We start from the raw sequence: 23,999 nt of genomic DNA on the forward strand, positions 1-23,999 counted from the left end.
TGTTTTTATACGATGCCTAGATTATTGTCCGATTATCTGCTTACTTATGTAAGTAAATTTGTACAATACCTCGCAACTAAACTTGTTCCATGAAAATATATTTTCTTTCATGCCGCAGAGTATGCAATCGAATATTCTCATTTACCTGGAATGAGCTTCGGAGCACTTTAAAGTGCATCCCCAAAAATGTGCAACATTTTTATACAAAGCTTTTTTATTCAAAATAAAACCTTTGCAATATGTTGATTAGTTTTGTAGAAATTCAATTTGTAAAGCGCGTAAGCCAGTTTCCATTAAATTGATTGAAGTTTTATTTGTTCGGCGAATCGAACCGATTTTGTGGATAACTTTCTTGACTGTTTTTCACAGACCCTGAAGGATAGAGTTAACGTACTCTATACATACATATAAATATTGAATCACGTTACAGCCTGGCAGCCGTGTTGGCGCACCGGCCTTGCTTTTTTTTTTCGATTTGTGTATGCAACGCATACTGATAAGCTGATAAGTGCGCCGTGTGCAGCACGGCCAATCGTGCTGGACGCCAAAGCGAGGCAGGTGTTGGGCGCAGAATTTGTTTGCATAATGCCAACAACTGATAGGGCCGAGCAGTTACGCACTTAGCGCACGAGCTGCTGATAAGCCTGGCCCATTCCTGTCTGCTTGGTTTTGCACCCGACATTGAATTCGAAATTGCTATAAATATATTATGGGTGCTCAGTAGAGGCATCAACAGTTGAGTACAGCAAGTGAAAAGCTTTGCAGTAATTAAACATTTTTCATTTCGGAAAGCTATCATCAATTAAAAAAAAACATAATGGGCTGCAAGGGTTGTGCAACTAGTAAGTTTAATATATATTTTAAATAAATAATACGAATTGGATACTGACCAACTTAATTTCTACAGATTGCCAGTGCACGGCACAGAAGTGTGGCAGCAATTGTGCCTGCAATAAGGATTGCAACTGTGTGTGCAAGTCTGGACCCAAGGAGCAATGCTGCAGCAGCAAATAAACAAGAAATGGCAACAGTTTCTGTAATCCAAAATTGTTCATATAGGCTTGAAACATAAACATAATTGTGTTTACATTTTTCGAAATGTTCATCACATGATTCAATAAAAAATGGCATCAACCTAAAGCATGCATTTGTCTATTAAAAAAGTTTCATTTTAGAATAGTAAAGCTCAGCAAAATAATAATTTAAAGTTTATTTATTTAAACTAAATATATTCAGAAAATTGCAACTCTACATAACAATGTTCTCTGTATCTCCGCTTCGCTTTGTCACTCAACTTTAAATAACATTTTGGGCAACCGCAAACTGTCAATCAAACTTAAACTAAAATATATATAAGTATATATAAACAAAAAATTGTAATATTTTTTATTGCTGACTCAAAATAATGTGTGAGCGCATTTTGCTTGCAGGAAAATTTCAAATCTCTGTTTAAATAGGTTTTAGCTTTTATATCAAACATAATATGCTGGCACTTTTCATATTTGGCTTGACATTTTTTAGGGCTTTTTCCATCTGAAAGCAATCAAATATTTTTGGCTTGCACAGCAGTAAAACAATTTTATTGCTGACGCACTAGTGTTTTTTATCATGCCCATCATAATTAACTAACTCTTACTAATAACAGTTTTGACTTTTATGTCCACTAGAAAAGCATGCGACAGTCTGTTGTGCATTTGTCAGAATGCGGAATTAAAAGAGGGGCACTTGTATAAACATTGTGGCATCTGAAGGACATGCCGGGCTTTTGCATCCGCTTCCGCTCTGTGTGTGCTGTCAAAATATTTATGAACTGACCACCAACAACAATAATAACAACAACAATAACATTAGCATAATCAAAATGTGCGTGTTTTGCTTTTGGCACTTGCGTCAGTTGCGTGTCGCGAGCGTTTTGTTCGGTATTTTGTATCAGCGGACCTCTTACGGGGTCGCGTCTGGGGTTTGATATTGGATCTGGTTCTAATGGGTAAATCAGGTGTAAATGATTTGGCATTTAGTTGCTTGAGCTGAGCACAAGCTAATCGAATTATTGCGTGCATTGAGTTCTCTCTCAAAAAATATTCATTGTTGTAAATGTTCAGTTTAAAATAAGAGCCGTTGTTTCAAAAGAAATATGCCTAAATTGTCGACGTGTTTGGTAAATGCCTGCGAGCAAGGAAATATTCAAATCCTCCAGGCGTTGCCCAGAAGTAAGTGTGTATGTGCGCGCATTTAGCATGACCTGAAGCTTTTTCTTTGCAGAAAATCGCGTTAATTACTTCCCTTCGCGCTCTATAATTAAGGGTTCAATAATCATACTTCTATTCAATATGTGTTTACTTTATTTCGGCTTTCTCGCTTATAAGTATCTAAACACTTTACAAGATGAAGAGAAGCTTCAAATAACCAACTATTTATGTAGCTTGGGTGCTTTAGTGGTTATCATCTCACTCCTCCGTAATAGTGTACGTTGGCATCATAATATCAGTTTAACTGAAGTGATTTATAATGCCTTTTCACCTACAGGACATGTCAAAGAATAATCCATACTTCTACTACATTTAGATCGTATTTGAGAAAGAAAAAGCGACAGTGTTTAATAGATAATCCAAATGTGCGTCATCATTTTATTGGAATTATTTTATCCTGCAAGTATTGAACAGTATTTACACAGGACTTTTCTAAGAGGAATCCTTCTCATAACTTAAATTCATGTACACATAATATATACTTGTAAGTATCTCATGTTACTTTAAAGAATAAATAATTCAACAGTATGTGCTGAATTATTTTGCAGCTACACGATCTAATTGTGTCATTTCTACAGCATCTATCCAGAAGAATCCTTACAGTAACAGTAAAAGTTATAGAAATAACGAAAACGCTGTCGTGTGTTAAATAAACTTTTAAGTGTATATAATTGCTTACAGCATTGGAAGCTCTGGTTTCAGACGGGTCGGTTTTGTAGAACCCAAAAAATAAATAATGAAAAGCGAAGTTAATGAAAATGTGTTTTAGTTCTTTTCCTGTTTAATTGGAAACCTATAAAATATGTGTTTAATACCGATTCCATAAGAATTTTTGATGCTTGCAGCCTTATATTCCACTTATTCGACAACACGCTTGTGGCGTACATTTTCCGTCTTATATCACATATATCATATATACATCTAAAAATGTCCAGGTAATCTTCCATCCTAATACCTTAAGCTAGCATATTGCCACCTGTTACACGTGGCTGGGTCAAGTAGCTGGAGTCACGCAATTGAACACAAGGACACAATGTGGCAATTTTTCATTGGGTCAATGACGTCAGGTTGCTTTGCGATTTGCGTCATGTACATTAAATTCATATTTCTTTTATTACAGATAATAATTTTGTTAGATCTTTTTATAGTTAATAGTTGGAGTAAGTTGTTTAAATTTAATATGTTGGTTGATCAGCGTCGCATTTCACGTTGGTATTTCGGTGGTGTGGCCAGCTCAATGGCAACGATGGTTACGCATCCGTTGGATTTGCTGAAGGTATTGATCCAGACGCAGAAGGAGAAATTATCTATTGTGGGAACGACCCGGAAAATTGTACGTGAACAGGGCGTGTGGGCAATGTATAATGGTATCTCAGCCTCTCTACTGCGTCAATACACTTACACGTTATCCCGTTTTGGTCTCTATACTGCTGGTGCCCGTATGATAGACACCAGCTCGATGACGAACAAAGTCCTGCTGGCCGCGTTTGGCGGCGCCGCTGGGGGATTTATCGGTGCTCCGGCGGATTTGCTAAACGTGCGTCTGCAGAACGACGTAAAGCTGCCCCAAGAGAAACGAAGAAAGTAAACAAATTCATATACGCCCATAGCATAGGTATTGGGTCAGTCTTGTTATAGTTTGCTGATATTCTGAATTGCAGCTACAAGCACGCCTTCGACGGACTTGTGCGAGTCTGTCGCGAAGAGGGTTGCACACATCTATTTAATGGCGCCTCTATTGCTGCGACGCGTGGTGCTTTTATGACCGTTGGCCAAATTGCCTTCTATGAGGAGACCAAGGACCTTCTTGTCGCCGCAGGTTTTCCTAGTCGAACGGACACGTACATCTTCGCATCGATAATATCGGCGATTGCGGCAACAGCGCTCACCCAGCCCATCGATGTGGCCAAGACGCGGCGCATGAATGCACGTCCTGGTGAATACGCAAGCATGGCAGATGTGTTCTACAAGACGGCCCTGGAGGGACCAATGGCATTTTTCAAGGGCTCGATTCCGGCGTTTGCACGTCTGGGTCCGCACACGGTATTGCTGTTTATAACGCTCGAGTTTTTACGTACGCGTTTTGGCTATTTAGCTGACAGTGCATAGCATTAGTGTCACAGAATGCACTTGCTTAGCTCTCAAACTTGGACTTGCTATATAAATTATATTGTGGCATGCTGACTAAAATTTTGACAGTAACGCTTCGCAAAACCAAATAACACATTTTAATATCGAAATAAGGTAAATAATAAATTGTGAAAATAATAAATAATAAATGTGGCTTTCTTTGGCAAATTCAATTGAAAATAATTAATGTGCAGTCGGCGCATCTGGAATTATTATAATGGGAGCCATTAGGATGCTCAAAAATATATGTAAATTTGTTATGCGCCCTTGCAGTCAGTCCATATATGTATGGATTATTTGCAGCATTATGCGCTGTCGTTTCTATAAGCAGCCATTAATATGCGATGTCTGTGACATAAATCGGGGGATCTCTGCGGTTTGAATTCATTGTCGCATGGTCGTTGCATGGGCGTTGACAATGACAAAGGGCAAAGGACAATGCTATGCCCGCATAATTATTTACGCAACGGTCAAGGACATTGTGTCAGGCAAATAATCACGCACACACAAGCACAGAAACACAGGAAAAATGATGCGGTTGCGCTACTTTGAAAATAAGTTAAATATTTATGACAAAACTGAGCTCTTAACTCGACAAAACATGGCAAAAGTAGCTTGAAAGCGGCTGCAATTGTTGGTAATTTAAATGCAGGCCAATAAATTGAAGCACATTTTTAACTGGCGCTTTTATGTCCCGGCACTCATTTTGCCTGCGAACATTATATCCTTTATGCACGGAAGTCCATTTAAACTGGCATCGGGATGGGACCAGGAAGCGAGACAGTAAAGTGGCTGACTAAAGACCCGAGTTGCAGCTCCCAGTTCTCAGTTCGCAGTGTGCACAGCGTTTAAATACCTTCGTGTCCGGCGCCATTTCCCTAGCCAGGCCGGGCAAGGGAAATGCAATAAACTTCTAAATCAGTCGATTAAGCTGCGAGTTGAGAGTTACGAACAATGCTAGTGCCCCTAAAAGCATGCTTCGTCTATATACGCGGACACACACACCCACATACCGTACACACACAGCCGCACAATCACAAACTCACGCAGTCGAAACAAGAGTTGTGATAAATGTTGAGCAATTAAAATAAGTAGCGAGCACATCACGTGGGGTTTCGGGCAAAAATGTAAAGGGGCAGGAGTCCTGGTATTTCTTTAGCTTGGTGTGGATTTTGCTGTCAGCAAAGTGCAACGCGCAGTTCTCTAAAGAAAATAGAGCAGAGAATTGCAAATAAAAAATGAAGATAACTAACTAGTGCTGCTATAAAAAGTGCCGATAGTCTTGTACGAAGGAGCGTGGCTGAAAATGTCAGTGAAAAGTTAGATTAATCTTGAACTACACAGTAAGAAATTGACAAAACGAAGCTCTAACGAGAAACTTGTTACGATTCGTAGTTAATTTAAGTCCCAAGTGGTTGTAAAATAAGTATATTTTATCTTTTTTAAGCAAAATCATATTTTATTGAAGTTTCGAAATTCTGGAAATTAATGAGCCTGAGGCTTGATTGGGAATTGCAATCCGCACATTCAAGACGGAGTTTACTTGATTTGAATTTGAAATTATTTAAATCTTCTACCAATGTATAATTACACTTCAAATTGCATACCCTGAAGGCAGTTTCAGTATTGCGAAAAGTATCACAATTGCCTTCGGAACTGACTTTATATCCTGGCTTCTCCTGAATCTAAATTTAATGCATTTGAGTAGATAAATTGTCTTGAATTTTAATGTGGCTGTTACCTATGAAATTTTGGCCTGTATCATCACCTTAATCGCACTAAGTGCTTTTGGCGTATTTTCAAGATTGAATATCCTTTTATATTGGCATTCAGCCTGGGCTTTATTTAGTGTAAACACTTTTCTATGCCTTTTTCAGCATCTGTTGGCAATACATTTACGCCAATTGCTCTTACATTTAAATGCCACACACATACACACACAAGCCGGCGAGCATAACAGTTTATCTTTATAATTAGATCTTGGCAACTGTATCTTTCAGCCGACATTCCGTTGATAGCAAGCATTGCAAAGCGCCCGGAAAGTAGTTTACAATGCCAAGTTTCAGTCAGTGCCAGCGGCACAACAGTTCGCCAAATGGCAACACGTACCAGAAGAACAAGAGGAAAACTAGAACCAATCCCGAAACCAAAACCTGGAACCAAACAACCAACAGCCGCGACTGGCTGACTGGTGAAACTCGGCTCATTAAAGATTAAGGCACATTAGCGCCAATGGTGTGAGAGAGACGGGAGGAGGGGCAGCAAATTTCAGCACCATCAGCATAAATATTTATGTAAATTGGGATTAAAAGTATTTTGTATGTATTTTAGAGTGAAAACTTTGGCAATGAAACGTTATTGTCTACCCGCACTTCCGTCGAAGCCGTTGTATACATTTCAAATTGCTATTTAATTACTTAAAATCTAAAATTGCAATTGCCTTAAACCTAGCGTGGCCTGTCTTTAACGGCTGACCTTGCCCCGGCCGGAGATTCAGCTGCTGCGAAGCATGAAGTTAGCTGCATATTTTGGCCAGCAAGGCTCACAGAGTTATCTGTGGAGCTGCATTGTTTCGACGTGATATTTTGCATTTGCGGCACTCAAGGCTGGCAACTAAAAATATGAACAAAATAAATGGATGCCACTGTCGTGGGGCGTCTATAATTTATGTTGTTATGTACAAAAATAAGCTAAAAATGCACGAGACCCCGACAAATATATTTTGAGTTGAGGTATGTAAAAATGTGCAAGGTCGACGGCGATGTGCACAGGGATACAGTGATGGGCACAAGGACGCCAGCTAACGGCGATTAGCTGCGTTGACTCCTACTTTTTAAAGACGAGTTTTCAATACAATTATCAGAGAACTCATTAATATGCATTGAATTTCGAAATCTTGAGCTGTTGTTGCTCTCCAAAGTTTGTATAGGACTTTGATGCTTTGGAAATGTTTATTAGCCGCATTGTTGCCCAATGAAATTAGTCGCATTTATGCGCAATTTCCGGCAACACACACACACAGAAGCAACACACTCACTTATTCACTCTAGAATGCGTGCAAATGTTGATGCTGTTTGCTGTTGAAATTTCATTACTATATGTAAACAAAGGCACGTGTCAATTGTCACAACCCCCGCTACCTGTTCTCAGCCTTTAGTTGTGGGCATTGGCGCATGCGCGGATAATATCTCAAGAGCGTGCCAACAATCCGTTATCCTTCTGTTGATTTCAAAATGCGAAACATGGCAATAAATCATTTTTATGCTCGTGTGTTTCATTCAATTATCAAAAATAATTTAAAATAATTTCACAAAACATAACTGTTATGCTGTTGTATTTTTTTGATGGCTCGCTTGCTGGTCACGTCGTAATCAGCAAAAGGTTCGCCTAGTTGTGGTTATAAAGCCGCGCACGTGACCCGCATTTCGTATGCGAAAACGTTCGTATAAATACAAATTTCTAATTTATGTAGTTTACGTTTTGGATTTATGGGCATTTGTATATGATTTTTGCTCTAAATGTTTATGCTTAAATAAACTGCAAACATGTATATATATATATATATATATATATATATATATATATGTATATCGATGGGTTTTTTGAGCCTTTCAGTTTGAGTACCAACGCGTGTGCGCTGCTTATGCATTCAAGTGGGCCACGCTGCGTATGAGTAATGCTCTCTTAATGCGTACGCTAATTTAGCACCTCAAAAGTGGACTTCATTCGAGTGCAGCGAGCATACACACACACACACACTGCTTGCCGGCTTGTTGACTTGATGGGCACTCAGTAGCTCAGCTGCGAATGCATTTGCCATTCGAATTATTCATTTGTGTGCCATTTATGCGGTGACTTTTGTTTACGAGTGTTTCTGGCTCCTAATTAATCTATTAAGCACATTAAGCTTATTAGGCTTATTAGGCTCCATGGACCTTGACACTTTCGCATACGCGACGCACAGCGCTGAAGTTGCGATTTTTGTCGTAACGCCCAGTGGGCGTGTCGGTCTCAACTAGAGGCCTGTCAGAGGCCAATCTCATAATCAGCATAATTTTCATGTTGTTACAACTAAAGGCAAAGTAAATATGTGGCTGGCAGTCACACGCAGACCACGCACACAGACACACACAAGCTTATATAGATTGTGTGGCTGAGATTTTCGTGGCATTTAGACAAAAGCCAGCCTTGTCCTAGGCATGATCTGGTCCGGAATGGCTGCCTGCTGGTTTTACCAAAACATCAGATCGAGATTATGCGCCAAGATAATTATTTGGCCTGGCCTGGTGCGGTTTCTCTGAAGTGTCCAGGGCCTACCATTTCCATTTACATATCCACATCCTCATCTACTTTTACTTTCATGTCTCAGCGCTTTATGCTCCGTGCGCCTGTTGGCAAGTTGTGCCCTGGAGACCAGTTGGGCTAGTGTAATTTTTATGTGTGTTCGTGTTGATGTTGCTGTTGGTGTGTGTTATTATCTTTGTTGCTGCTGGGCGTTACGTGCAAGTGTCATAAATAAAATGGCAACTATGTGAGGGCACCAACATGCCTGACCGCCTAAACATCATTATTATGTATTCCTTTTACCAACTCTAATATCAGAGACGGCCTGCTGGCCAGGGCCGTTGCCCGCTTCTCAGGCTCGGACTCACTTGCTTGTATTTCGAGTGAATTACACAATGATTTGCTAAAGTTGGTGGAGCTGGACGAGCTCTGCTAAATTTGATTTCGTTTGCACTAATTGTTGGCAGTGTAAAAATATGGCCAGCCATTTATCACAGACACTTGGACATGCTCGCAAAGTGGGTTTGGGTCTCCGTGTGGGTGGGTCGCCACCTTTAATTGGTTTTCTGTATGGATTTATGGTTGATGTTCGTGTAAACAATAACGATAACGTCCACAAGCATTTGTACAATAACGGAATAACGTTGCCCAACCCATTTTCACATTAATAGCTATACTTCACATTTGTAGCTGCTATTGAAAAGTACTCGCATATCAATTGCATATCATTTATTTAGTACACATTTTCATATAATCAAATATGATATATTTATAAAAGCTTTTCTTTTTCATTTTCTGCATGACCCTCAGAATTACTTACATGGCTCAACTGATATATACAAACCGAACAGGGTGGAATAACTAATTTTGTAAGTTGAGAGAAAGGATTAAACCTATTCAAATAAACCTTAGCGGATAAAATAAATCGATTATGCAAACGGTTTTCTGTGTGTGATATTATTCAGATCAATTATAAATGAACACTTTAATACTATTTGAACTATGTGTATATATCAAGGTTACTTTCGCTATTTGTGTAAAAAAGAAAGTCTAACTTTCTATGCACATTATGTTAAAATAGAGATACCCTAACAGGTGCAGGTATTAAAACAAGCCGCAACTTGTGGCTCTTGGACTTATTGTCTGTTTATAAATTGACCCTAAGTAGTTCGGTAACTCACTGATAGCTACACATACTCGCACAGAACATTTGATAGTGCAAGTCATACGACTAAATGTTTTTTTTTACCCGATTTCAGTCTGAAACGGCAGGACAACGTTCATAGAATTGTTTGTCATGCCAAAGTCAATTTAGTCCATTCAAAGGCATTTTATTGGCAACTTGACAAATGCTAATGGCCAGCACTTGCACCCTCATACACGCATACACACACTCACACACTGACACCCAGTTACTCATGTGTATGCGCACAATGTGTGCACTCGTTGGGCTGCCAGGAGCGGGTTGTGCGGCTAAATTGTGTGTGCTGGGCCAAAAGTTTGCATGTCATTCGAGCTGCTTCATTTTAGCGCCACCTTCTTTTGGTTATTTTTTTTGTTGCTGCCATAAGGTGTGAAACAATGTACCGCGGGGGCCATGTGGGGAAAAGTTAAATTATATGCGCTACAGGACGTTGCAACGTCTAGTTGCAAAGTGTTGTCAGTTGTTGTTTGCCGCTGTTGTAGTTGTTCTTTTTGTTGTTGCTGCTGTTGGGCAAATTTAATGCACTGCTGTGGCAGGGTTGTCATTGTGTTTGCTGTTTACATATTGGGCTTGATTTATTTTGTTTATCAAACATTTAATGTTGTTTATAACTTGCTTAAAAGTTCAAGCAGTGCACAGAAAAGTATGCTACAAATTTTGTCAGCACTGCTCCTTTCGGCCGAATTGTGCTGTGTGTGTGTGTGGGGAATACTCTATTCGAATTCATTTTCATATGCTCAATTATTTAATACACCAGACGCACTTACCCACTTTTAGCTACCAGCTCTGCTCTAGGGGCAGCTTCAATGGCTTTAAGTCCGGGCCAGAGGAAAGGAAACGCACCAATTAAATTGCTGGCATTGGCATAGCCTTTGAACCGCTTGTTGTCTGTCATGGACACGCCTTCGACTGCACCCGCTTATTGTATTTAATGTTCTATGCCATTTATTAGCCTACCTCTCTCTCGTACTTACTTTACAGCCCGATCTGACAATGGTGGAGCATTGTTGTGGCAGCCACAAAGGAACAGCAGCCGGCACAATAATAAGCAGGCCGGTTGCTTGGCAGCCTTAAGCTGGCACAGAAGGTGCCTTGGCTCATTGGCCCATACTTTGCTTTATTTATGGCTCGCGCCGACTTGGCTATTGTTGTTCTTGTTGTTGGTGTTTTGAAAGTCACTTTAAGAGCCTCGGCCCGCCTGCTGTGGCCTATTGTGTGCGCCTGTATTATTGATTTTCATTAGTGTCTCCGATTACATGGACAGTTTGCCAATCAGTTTCTGGCTGTTTGCTTAGCTTGTTTGTGTTTCTGTTTTCTTTGGAAAAAGCCACCCAACTGCAGGAGATGAATTACGTCTCAATTGAATTGTTAAAGAAACCGCCTTACAGCTTAAAGACATACGCCCTATGTCTGCTTGTTTTGGAGCTGAGGCATTTTTAATTAAATTAAAAAGTCGCGACGGACAGCGCCATGACCACAATGCAATTGTAAGGCTTCCATTTTAATTAAAGTTTTCACGCTCATTCACTTGGCTCCAAAGTGAACCGAAATCGCAGCACAAACACCGCCGCAGCAAGAACCGGACGACGGCATTCAAATTTCATATTCCGTTGAAGAGCTTGGTTGGCTGCCAGGCTGTGCTAGCCGCTTGGGGGATGAGCGGTTGGGGGTGTTACTATTTAAATTGCAAAAGCAAAACACAGAAATGTATGAGGCGCAAAATAGATAGCCAGAGGGAAAGAGAAAGAGAGAGAGAGAGAAAGAGAGACAGAATGAGAGCTCGCTGATTTCGGTGCCGCTTAAAGTGCCACTCAAAATGCAGCCGAGCCGCGAGCCAATTTGTTGGGCCAGGTTTTCCATCTTTTTTTAATTTTTTATTTTGGGTCCCCTGGCGCGTTGCCAATCGGAGAGCCCTGGGCATTAAACTTTCAGCTGGCAATTAAACGATTATATTCAAGCTCGGGCGCAGGTGTTTAATTTGTTATTGATGTGCTTACTTTAAGACAGTCGCATTGCGCATACGCCTAGGTGAACGACTTACCAGCGCATGTCTTTAGCTCGGCAGCTGTAACAAAGCTTAAAGTAAAAATAGCATAAGATATGGTTAGGATGTTATCCCTTAACTATTGCACCCTCGTACCCTTCTTGAGGACTCGTACATTGCCCAGCATAAGCAACTCATACAATCAACGGCCTCATTAATGCAACACAATGCGTAGCAAAGGTTTTGGCCTCACCTGAACTTGCCGTTAGATATGAAACCCAATTGCTCGCAAACTAATTAGGCAAATTGCCAAGGCAAATATTAAATTTGTCTGCAGCGAAGGGGGTGCCACTGCTTAACCTATTTGCGGAGCAGTATAATCGATAGCTTCGACATTTGCTATTGTTTAAGTTCGTTGAATAATTTGCCTTGAATAGAAACGAGTTCGCTTAGGGAACAAGGGCAGCACGCAGCGCCAAAACAATTCGTAATTAAAACGTCAATTGAGACATCCTCGAGCGCAGCTCTCTACCTACGTAGATAGAAACAGAAATGACAAACACCGACAACTGTCCAGCCGTGACTGTCGCTGGGACAGCGGCAAAAATTCCAATTTCACTTGGCTCAATGAGCTCACTTTGGGGACCTATTGCTGATGCTTGGCGGCAGTTCCAGACCGCTTTTACACCTCCAGCACTTGGCTCATTGTGTACTAATTTTGGTGGCAGTTGAACTGTCTGCTCCCATTGCTAAACTGGACAGCAAAACAGAAAACAAAAAGAGGAATTCTAGCAGATACCCAGTATATTAGTCTTTTACCATTTCTCATGAGCGGGTGATATGAGCTCTGTGAAATCCTAATGAAATAATATTCGTCTGAAAACAAAGTCAGTCACTGATGATAACCGCGCGCATAATAGGAAAACTTTTCTTCCCAACATTTAGACTCGAGCACTTTTAATCCCTATGAAATAAGTATACCTTTTCTTACTCATTTTTAATGGGTACACGGTGTAGAAACACAAATTGAACGAACAAAAGGTGTGCAAGGTATGCTTGGTATGGCATGTGTGCTTATGTGAAGAGCAAAACCCTTGCTTTGGCTAGTGCTCTGTACTCTAATTAAATTGCTTTAGCTCTTTAAATTGTGCAAAACAATGCACATATGCCTGATGACTTTTTGCATTGCTGAGAGCTCATAACATACCCTGTGTACAGATTTTTGTGTTTGTGTATTCATAAGTAACTCTGAAATTTTCTGGGACACATTACACTGTGTTAAAATCAATTTATATTGTTGTAGGGATAGAGACAGCATGAAGAATGCATATTTTCCTTGACACATTAGTCCATAAATAGAGGAAACCCCAGGAAAACGGCTTTAGATTGTCTTTTATAGAATTATTTGGCAGTTAATTAATTAATTTAGTTAAATTTTTGCGCTGCCTCAGCTTGCACCACATGGTGAGTATATTTTTCTATAGGGTATTCAAAGAAAATTGCATGACGCCTGTGGAAGTAACATCTACACAAGTGCAGAATGCGGTCAAGTGTAAAATGCTTTGTGTATTACTTCTTCGAAAATTCAAAGCATTTCCAAATTCAACTATATATGCACAAAAACTCGTCTTAACTAAACTATGTTTCTGTTTAAGCTGAACCAATGTGGTTACTAATTTTATATATAAATTATTTAATTTGTTTTATACCTTGTTTATATCTTTGAATTATTTCGTATGCCTTCGTGGTTCACTGACTTCAAGTTAATTTGGTGCAAGCTGGTAATGAGGTAAAATTAGTTGACCCAATCGATGTGGCCTTGCATGGGTGAACACAATTTTCAGCTTGGCGACAAATTTAAAAGGTCAAATCAAACACAGGCGAGCTTGAAACTAAGTGTCCAGAATTGGACACCTACATGTTTGGGCACGTCGCTTTCAACTATTTTTATTTAACTGGGCATACAATTAAATTAGACAACTGAGCCTTTAGTTGTGCCAGTTGAAAACTTTGCCGACATTGTGATAGAAACTTATGTGAGGAAACGAAATACGTGACAGCAATTTGTAGCAAGCTGTGTAGCAGATGTCTAGCTCAGGGGTAACTGACCTCTGAACTGGACACTGAACCCAGCATCAGTTTTTTTATAGATATATTATTTGTGTGCATTCTTGAGAGCTTACTCTTAATACCGAACGTTGAACGTTATTTAATCACCAACTCTTACAGCTTTCATCTTACCTTAAATTTAGGTATATTATTTGTATTATTTATAACGCAAAATATAAGAATAGTACTATAGAATTTACCAAAAAAATATATTTGATATAATTCTCGTGACTTTTGTATAATATGACATAAGTTCCGCAAGGGTAAATACTGCAAGATAGTGCTAAAATACTTCGTGAATACTAGAGGGTGAGCTCCTGCATCCATTAAAAAAGGGTTACAAAGGGTATTGTAAAAATGTGAAAATATAAGTAGCAGGCAAATGGAGGCGTTTTCGCTACGGTGAGGCACATATATTCTTGATAAGGAGTATAGGGAAAGTCTGAATGCTTGTAAAAGTGGCTCGGCCCTGTGCTCAGGCTATTTCTAGACTGTCCTTACTTGTTGTTATTTTATTAGAGGAATAAATCATATTGCAGTATTGTACTACCTAGTCACTTAGTATGGCAGCATCTCTTTAAGGGTAACTACAAATTTTAATGATTGAAACAAATTAGAAATATAGTTTCCATATTGAAAATTGCAAAAACTAAAAAAAAAAGAAGACAAAATATTAAAAATTTAAAATAAAAAATAATATGCCTTGTAGGATTCGCTTTAGTCCTGTTAAAGTTGTGTATCCGTTCCATGTAGAGTGCTTACTTGAAATTTGACAAACCAACTGGGAATAGAGTGTTGTGCATTCGGAGATTCTGGCTGGAAGGATTTTTTCTTGTTTCAATTGCATTTCTTATCCACTGCAACATATTATTTATTTATATGCCCAAATGTTGTCTTTCGATTCTGTGCTGCTTCCTTTCTTCGAAGCAGACTCTGCCGGTGCAGCTTCACTTGTGCTTATTAAAGATTAACTGCATTGTCTGGCCGAACCAGGCACTGGGTTCAAACAGGTCAATGGGGCTTGGCGGGGCAGTTAGGAAAAAGTACGTGCACTAGGGGCAACAGTCACTTAGAGCGAAAAAAATGAGGCAAAAGCGCAACGTCAAAAAGAAAAAAAGAAAAATGTACTCCTAATGGTCATTGCGAGTACTTGCATTCATATATGTCTGTGTGTGTCTGTGCCAATTGGAGGATCCGCTGGCCATTGAAATATTTAAAAGATGCTCTTTAGCAGCGCTCTCAAACGTTCCGGATTAAGCAAATCACACAGTCAGCCAGCCAGTCAGTCTGGGCATGGGAGTTCAGCTTTCTAGTTGAATTGCCATCCTTTTTGACTGGTTGACTGTTTGACTGTTGGCTGTCAGTAATCATCGCTCGCTGTTGCAGTTGCGGCGTTGTCTCTGAATGCAATTAAAATGTCAGCGAAGCTGGGGACGAGGGATGTGGCGCAAAAATGGTCAAAGCATATGAAGTATAGCGGCTCTCGTTGCCAGGCTGCGAGCAAACAGTCATTCCACATGCCGAAAGGATGTGAAAAAGCGGAGCTTGTATTTTCAGTGGACCAACAAATGACAGAGTTAGAGATTTGTAAATTGTTTGGCAAACGGCTGTTGAGTTTATAGCACAACCACGCCCCGCAACGCCCACAATGAAGCCATTAAGCACACTTGTAACGCACGTAAATTAATTTACTGTCAGCCATTTACGGCCCCCAACAACAGCAGCAACAACAACTACAACCACAAAAGTAAAAGTGAAAAAAGAGAGTTGCTTGTTTTATTGACAGGCGAAATATGTTGCTCACATAAAAAAAGGAAAAGTTGCGGCTGCTAAAAGTTAAATAATAAATAACATTTAGCACCACAGAACAGAGATGCAACCTAATCGTTCATCCATAACGCTCTTTGGTCAAAACTAACTTAAATCTGGATTTATTGAAGCAACGACTTATATATAGTAGAAATTTTTATTTGTTTATATGCTATTTTATAATTCTTTAGATATATATGTATGTTTACGATAGGAGAATAACACTTAAGGAGAGTTGTCAGCATTTCTTAAGTTTTCTCTGCATTATTTTCTTTTGTTGATCTTAATTCTTAATTATGTATGAAGTGTGAAATAATAAATCGTACTTCTAAATATGGTAATACTAATAATCATAATAATGATACAAATTATATTATTAAAAATAGTACTAATAAGGACTTTAACTTATTAAAACTATTATGTTTTTCATCTTCAGCATTGGAGACATTGGTCAAAATAACTAAAAAAATCCCTTAAAATATTAAGAATTTTATTATTGTTACCCAAAATGGTCTTACTTTTGCAGTTTAATACTCGCACGTACAATGTATTCAAACTATTCCAATATATTTAGTTTATAGTTAGAGATTGGAGTCTATACAACGATTGCTGCTGTGACAACGACTGCGATTGCCCCAACAACGTTGCAGGCATTTGAAATGTATTCCTTTGGTTGGCAGTCAAATTGCGGATATTATTAGAGGGGTGTCACAGGCTTTGGCTACGCCAACAGATACTTAAGTGCCACCGAGCGGCCTCTGCGTGTGTGCGGCTTGTAAACGGAAACACGCGACTCTCGCGGAAATTACTGGCACATGCAACACACGCATACGAGTCGCCAAAAGCATGCAGCAAGTGCTGGAATGAATTTTTAACAAATTAAAAAAAAGAAGAAAATGTTAAAATTACAATGAATGGCATGCCATAAATACCAAAGTTTAAGACCTTGACAGCCGTGACCAATTGACCCAAATTGGCGCCAAATGGTTTGCATGCGCTAAGGTGCTCGAGTGGGGGCGGTTCAGCTGATGGCTGGCAGTGGCATGTGTGGGTACAGCGGCTGCCAAATTGAATCTTGAGCGCGCAGTATATATAAAAAAAAAAAAATCAAAAGAAAACAAGGCCATGTCCATTTCACAGTTCGGGCCGCAGCCACAGCTTCAGCCAACACACAAGCACACGGCGGTTTAAGTGTACTCAGCTCGAGCCCTAGAAGTGGGTGCCATCAGTTTGCCCCGCACTAAAAGCCAAATACAAGCAAAGAGCATAAATGACTCTCTTTAAAGAGCTGCTCTCTTTGTTAGTCGCTGTGTGGCATTCAGGCATTTTTATCCGGACTGCGTGTGCCGCTCGTTTTCGTGCCACAGCACGAGTTGGGTCAAAGCAAGCGACGCTTTGGCCGTGCTTGTCAGTTTGCCGCAGTCCAGCAATGAACGCGCAGCACGCGGATATTAGGGTTAACATTTAAGCCATTCACAGTGAGATGTTCAGAATTTATCAAATCCAACTCGACTCGGCGTAATTTTGTTGAGTTGCCGCCAAAGGTGTAAAACAAAAGTTTTCTGTGAAACATTCAAGGACATGCACTAAGCCGCACAAGTGTGCGTGTGCATGCGTGTTTTCGTGTTTCTGTGTGTGTGCGTGTCTCACTCTAACTCCCTCTCTCTTTATCTGTCTCTCTGACCAACGATGACCCACGCAGCTTTAGCCGCTGACAGGCGTTATATTCGCCACAGCGGCAGTACGGTAGAATCATACACCGCGAAACTAACGTCGACATTCCGGCTCGACTGCAGTTGGTGTTAAAACCGCAAAATTTAACGTTCAGCTGCAATATTCAGAACGTGCCACTTGCAACGTGCTGCAACAGCCGCAAATAAAACCCGAACACCTATAGAAGCGTACGTAGCCCTTTTCCCCCCGCGTCACGCGTCGCGTTGTGTTTCGCTGACGGTCCTCCAAAAATGTCAGTCTAGTTGACCATTATCGGAGCGTTTGGGTCTATCCGAGTTATGCGTATATATATATGTGTCCCCCCGTCACGGCGTGTAGCCAACAGTCACCAACTTTGGCCGTGTAAGTGATATCCCAGTGTACATTTATATAGATATGTTGTTAGTGTGGTCTGCCTGCTGAAATCTCTGACAATGACGTTGGCTGCCACGGCGAACGCACTGTACCCCAATATAAATTCCCTGGCTACGAGCATACCAACGACAGCGACTGTCCAACAGCTGCATGGCTTTATTTTGGTCCGATTGAGGCGCAGTAGCAGTTGCAGCTCCAGCGGCCCAACCTTAATTAAATTTCAGATATTTTATCAAAATTTACGACACGGTTACTGGCTGTTGGTGTCACTGCCGCTGCCGTTACTGCTGCAGCGGGTTCTGTCTTGTTTCTTTTGGGCTTACAATATTTGATCCGGTTCCATAATGTTTCTGTTCAGTCCTTTTGTTCAATAATAACAAAGCGATGCGATGCCTAGCCATGTCGATTGGAGCCGCGGGCCGTTTTCTCGGTTTGGTCGTTGAAAAATTGGCAAAAACTAAGTCAAACTCCATTAGAACGTACAAAAGGCAAACATGATTTATGTATGTGGTGCTCATACATCATATTTCCCAGTACCGGACACACATTTGATATTATTGTTTTTGGCTGCTTTCAAGCATTTTCCACATGTGCTCGCTTTAAGCCATGGGCAATGTTCATAGCCTGCTCGTTGTCCAATTTACCATAATATTTAAGTTTAAAATTGAAATCAGATAAATTAGGTTTGCCAGGTCCGTAAGCAAAGTTAATAATATTTGACCCTGATAGTAGGAGTAGCAGTATGAATATCAGCAACACTAAAAGCAACAGAAACAGTATGATTTACAAAAGCCAACTAAGTATTAGTTTAATAAGGAAGTAAAATAACAGTGTGACCATGACAGTGGCAAAGACAGCCTCATTACATGTTACTAATAACAGTATAACTAACATAGTATTAACAGAAAAACCAATAGATAGCAGGACCATTAACAGTAACAGGTAGAATAAAATTTTCATTGCCTATTTCTAGGCAAATAGAGGGCACAGTACTTTTTTTTACTTACTTTTGTAATAAATCAATGCCTGCTGTTGCTCAACATTAGCAAAAACCAAATAACATGTCGTTGCTAATCATTTCACCAGAACAAAGAAATACAGAAATACCGAAATACCTATATACGTATTCCTCATACATGTAAGAAATCATGGTCTACGGCAAAAATAAGGGACTCTTTCTGTTTTCATTGGGTGCAGAGGATTGGTTATTATTTCCGCCACTGCCGCTGCCAGTGCCAAGGGGCAGCAGAGTGACAGGATGTATCGAATACCCGGCGTTTTATCAATTGCCATATCGCGTGCTCAGGCGCGCCAAATATTACAAAAAGCAAATGAACGCAACAACAAGGAAAAAATTGTGGCAAGTGGAGTCTACTGAATCGAATAATATATTGTTCTTTCATATTTTGTGGGTGGAGGGCTGGGACAGCGGTCGAACAAAATGTGTAAATTGTTGCTAACAAGAAACTTGATAGCTTTTTGTGCGATACTCAGCAAGAGTTTAGTTTTGGAATTGTTTATTTTTCGCTACAGCCGCGTTTAATAGCCGCCATTGCGTTGCCATTAGGCATGTGTATTGTATACTTTCGGCTAATCGAACTGTGTTGTCATGCATCCGCATAAGCTCTGTGTATATACGCATTTTGCTTGCCACACCCCAGGACCAACCGGCAAAATTCAGTTTAATATAAATGAACTGTTTATGCTAATATATGAGCTCACTGTCAAGATGTCCAATGGGGGGTGGGGTACCAATTGGGGAGAATGGGCTCATTACTAAATTAAGCATGCTGGCAACACCTGCTGCGCGTGTGTGTCTCCGTGTGTGTGTGTGTGTCAATGTCAAGGGAGGCATACACACACACACACACACACACACCTACCCCGTATCTACACGCTGCAGGCAAATTACGGCTAATTAACATTTTTTTCAATTTATACCACACAATTTACCGTACCCAAGAGAAGAACACACTGCAAAAAATAGATGAGCCTACTTTGATTATTAAGTTTGATACATAATTTAAAAAGACAACTTGGAAATTTGGATTAATAACCTTGAATAATGACTTATATTCGGACTCCCGCGCTGAGAGCATTTTAAGATGCTAACAAGATGTCTAATATAATTGAGGTTGTCCTTTTTTTTTAAGTGTACTCGTCTGAGATCCTGCCCTGGCGGCTTTTGCCGCGCAGCTGAATGTTTAATAGCCGGAAATCTGTCTATTTCCGCTTGCCTTGGCGTTGATTATAGTTAATAGATGACCGACTGAAGCTTCCCTTCTGGCAGCTAATTCTTTTTCTGCCACTCTTTCTTGATACTCGAGTATTAGTGGGTCCGTAATTATGCTCTAATTATATGCCCACTCTGTATGTTTATGGTGGTAGGGAGTTGTGTATGTGTGTGTGTGTGTGTGTGAGTGCCTGTGTGTGACTGTGGCAATAAAAATCTCGGCGCTGATGTAATTACAACACGCAGTGAAAAAGGCCGGAGTGGTAGGCGGTGCAGCCAAAGGCTTTAATTTTAGTTGTGCACCTGAGTGGCAGATAAAAACTTTGCAGACGCCGCCAGTCAATGGGGGCCAACGAATATAGGGGGCTGACGGGCTGCCTGCGAATATAAGTTGCAGAAGGCAAAGTTTTATACATTTAAAATTTTCATATTTACCTTTGCTTTGTGTGCCTTGCTAATTAATATATACATATACTTTTGTTCCTTTTTTGCAGATTAACAATGCAAAAGTATTTGGAGGTCTTGGAGCAAGTGTCATGTGAAGCAAAATAATTGCAAGAAAAACATATAATTAAAACATAATTTAATACCAACTTAACTTGTAACGATACATATCAATTTTAGTCTGAGTTTTGATTTATAAACATATAAGTAATTTAATATTACCAAATAATAATCAAATAACATATGAACAACGTTTTGTGTAATTGTTCCATCAACTAAACCTTATATACAAATATAAATATACATATATATGTAAGCTGAAATACCAATGCAAATGCAAATTAAACAATAATAATAGCAAAGGTTATTTCTAACTAATTAAATCCCAAAAGCGAATCGAAATTAGTCGTAAAAACGGCAAACACGCGAAATTTCTGCTGCGCCGAGTGAATTGCATGCACATGTGTGTGTAGATATGCGAATGTAGGTGTGCGTGTGTTTACATGTGTTTTGTGTATACTTAGCGGCAAATCGCTTTGTCATGTAATATCTTTATGTCGCACAGCGGATCAAGTGCTTAAACGCTAAGTAAAAGCCTCCCATGAATTTATATGCATAAAGAAAAACCCACGCATGCTCGCCACAAGCCGAACGAGGCATTATAGAAGACCCAGAAGTTTATCCGCGTACACGCAAATGGATTAGCTGCAACATAAAGAGAAAAACTAAGCCAAAACAGACAAAAAAAAAAAATAAGAAAAGAAAAAGGAAAACATTTACACACACAAAAGCATTTAAAAAGGCAGTAACGAAGACATCGGGCAGCCTCCTGGCTGAAACTCAGCGCCGTGCACGCTCAGCCACCTGTCATGACGTCAACGCCGTGGAAATGGCCAAGCAATTAAGCTGTTAACGATATACGTGCACTTACGAGGTATTCAGACAGATACATATGTATGTGTATACATCTACAGAGATCTATGAAAAAAAAAAACAACGCATGCAGTTTCGCTGTGGTGAATGTTGCTGATTAATTTCAAGTAAGTTGATGAGACTTTTTACGTTTGTTTTTTTATGCTTTCAGTTTTGCTGTACATTCTCCTTGCTACCTTATGAGCACATTGTTCTCAGCTGATTAACTTTGCTACTTACTATCAGAGCTTCAATCATTTGGCTTAATTTCTCTGACAGCGTCTTTTGACCCAATTCGAAAAGCATTAAACTGTCGTTAAAGTTCCTTGGTAAAACTGCAGTTGAAAGCCCTTTAAATGTTTAATTAGCTTTCGATGTCTCATTGAGAGACCTAAAAGTCCAAAATAACAGATAGTTTGTTTAACTTTTAGCTCTAAGTGCAATGCTATAGCACTCACTCAACACAGTAAAAGTTAATTATAATTCAAGTACTTGGAGTTTTGCCTGAACTACTTCATTTTACTTAAAAGGCAATTAAAAATGAGTATTTGGTAATAGAATACCTTGGTATCATATATTCAAATCAATTAAATATAATTGCAGTTTAATATATTACAATTTAATTGCGAATAGATCAAAATGTATTTGATTCACTTTGAAAACGAATATTTTATTTGGGTATACTATGCAACAGATGTTATCATAAGAGCTTCATAAGCAAATTCTATGTTGATTTTACACTAATTAATTTGCTTGCTCAGTTTATTGAATTTTCATAGTTTTCCCCTTTTTTGCTCTTCTCTCCAGCAAGCACTTCAAAAGTTTATGGGAAATAGGTCAAACAACTTTTTTACTTTAAAATTTCGTAAAAATTTGTTGGGCCCTTTAAAAATAACGAACGTATATTTTATGGCAAATTATCCACGCTCTTACATATATGATATGCATGTAATTGTGTGCCAAAATTGGATTGGAACCATTTGCCTAGAGGGTGCATTACATTTAAAAGTGTATCTTTTAGAAGCTGAGCGTATGTAATTTTGCTTGCTGCCTCCTGTCAATTGTTGTTGCTTGTGCAGGGTACCAAATTGTTGAGATGTTTGCAGGCATGCATAGACAAGTGGCATATCCAAGGCCTACATTTATGGCATTTTCAATGCAGGCATCTGCGGCTTGTCATTTTGTTTACCATAAAATTGGAAAGGGAAAACAAATAAGTTGAAAGGAAAATCTTGCCAAAACAGCCTGTAAAACTCATCCAATTCTCGCTCAATTCACACGCCTTTGGTTAAACCAAAATCCGCACACACGCTTTTCAAAACTCAGTGAAATAAATGTGAAAACAAGCCCAAGAGACGGCCGTTGAGAGTCGGGTTAAGCTTAAAAAAGAGCCAATTCATAGGCACGCAGGCGGTCGGGCGGCTAGATTCAATGGCGATGGCAGCCATTGAGCGGCTTAAATACACACACTAAGTAAGGCAGCATATGCGAATATGTGGCATAAATCAAGCCCATGGAGGCCACACACATCACACAAGCCCAACCGCAATCCGGCGCAAGCCAATAGCGCTTAAAGGCATTTCGCAAAGTTTTTGACTTGAGCATTTCAATCGTGTGTTTTATTGCACACATATTTTATGCCGTTTATGCTCAAAATTCAGCTCAACATGCCACACATAGACACTCACGAACTTTGGTGACTAGCACACAAAGTTGAAATTTCACTTGAGCCAAATGTATCTATCCTCCATGTGTGTGTGTGTCCTGCGGCGCGGTGTTGTCTTCGACTCGACTTCTGGTGGCGTTCGGGAAAAACCGCATTGCGGCACATTATGCGCGTTGAAATTCCGGGCTTGAAGCAATTCCCCGAGGGGAGTCGGGGAAAAAACGCAGCCGGAAAAGAAATGCGCAATGTTTGCACTCTACTTAGAAGGCGTGGGTTACTTGTGGGCGGGGCCAGTCTGGACATGGCAACTACTTGACTATCCTCCCGTTAGCATTGCCCTTGTGCAGTTTTATGAACTCGCGCAGCTTGTGTGCGTAGCGTATACGCGGCGTCGCACAGTTTGTCTGTCGGCGCAACCGTAAAACATAATTAATTAATGTTGTGCAACAAAATGCAAATATTTGCAAACGTTGCGACAAATATAAATATTTCCTTGGATTTTTGCAAACTGATATTGCGCATACGCAGCGTGGCCATGCAGCAAATTAAATTGGGAAAATCAACAGTTTCACCGAGTCGGTCTTCAATTGAAATGTTATTATATATTTATTTTATGCCCACGGTCTCAGTTTTCGTCGCACAGCCAATACGAAACATAACAAAAATGTTAACAGCCAAGACTTTAACTGCGGATAATAATCTGGCGGCAATACGATGTCAAGCTAAGGGCTAAACGCAACAAAGCTTCGGCAGATGATATATTATGTACATATATAAGATATTTGATGAGATTTCTTATTTTCATTTGAGCTGTGGGCAAAATAGTATTTAAAGCTATATATAAATCGTATTTAAAGCTAGCTAGCTAGCTAATAAAGGTGGGAAGT

General features: G+C 39.8%; 2 protein-coding genes and 1 long non-coding RNA gene across 4 annotated transcripts; all 3 read left to right on the plus strand.

Moving 5' to 3' along the window:
- Window positions 1-751: 751 nt before the first annotated feature.
- Window positions 752-1,131, plus strand: LOC115772031 (metallothionein-2). The gene is made up of 2 exons (XM_030717961.1): window positions 752-842; window positions 908-1,131. Exons 1-2 carry the CDS (start codon window positions 818-820, stop codon window positions 1,012-1,014), a joined length of 132 nt encoding a protein of 43 aa, XP_030573821.1. The 5' UTR covers window positions 752-817; the 3' UTR covers window positions 1,015-1,131.
- Window positions 1,132-2,059: 928 nt separating this feature from the next.
- On the plus strand, window positions 2,060-2,987 carry LOC115771964. Of its 2 annotated transcripts, none has more exons than XR_004019003.1 (4): window positions 2,060-2,210; window positions 2,263-2,465; window positions 2,527-2,733; window positions 2,798-2,987. It is a non-coding gene; the product is annotated as an uncharacterized LOC115771964 (long non-coding RNA). The 2 variants fall into 2 exon arrangements; XR_004019002.1 differs by having other exon boundaries at window positions 2,828-2,987.
- A 376-nt stretch (window positions 2,988-3,363) lies between these two features.
- Window positions 3,364-4,515, plus strand: LOC115771859 (mitochondrial dicarboxylate carrier). The gene is made up of 2 exons (XM_030717740.1): window positions 3,364-3,833; window positions 3,911-4,515. Exons 1-2 carry the CDS (start codon window positions 3,430-3,432, stop codon window positions 4,356-4,358), a joined length of 852 nt encoding a protein of 283 aa, XP_030573600.1. The 5' UTR covers window positions 3,364-3,429; the 3' UTR covers window positions 4,359-4,515.
- Window positions 4,516-23,999: the final 19,484 nt, after the last annotated feature.

Source organism: Drosophila novamexicana, unplaced genomic scaffold (assembly GCF_003285875.2).
Source record: "Drosophila novamexicana strain 15010-1031.04,08,12 unplaced genomic scaffold, DnovRS2.1 tig00000108-arrow-pilon, whole genome shotgun sequence".
NCBI lineage: Eukaryota > Metazoa > Arthropoda > Insecta > Diptera > Drosophilidae > Drosophila > Drosophila novamexicana.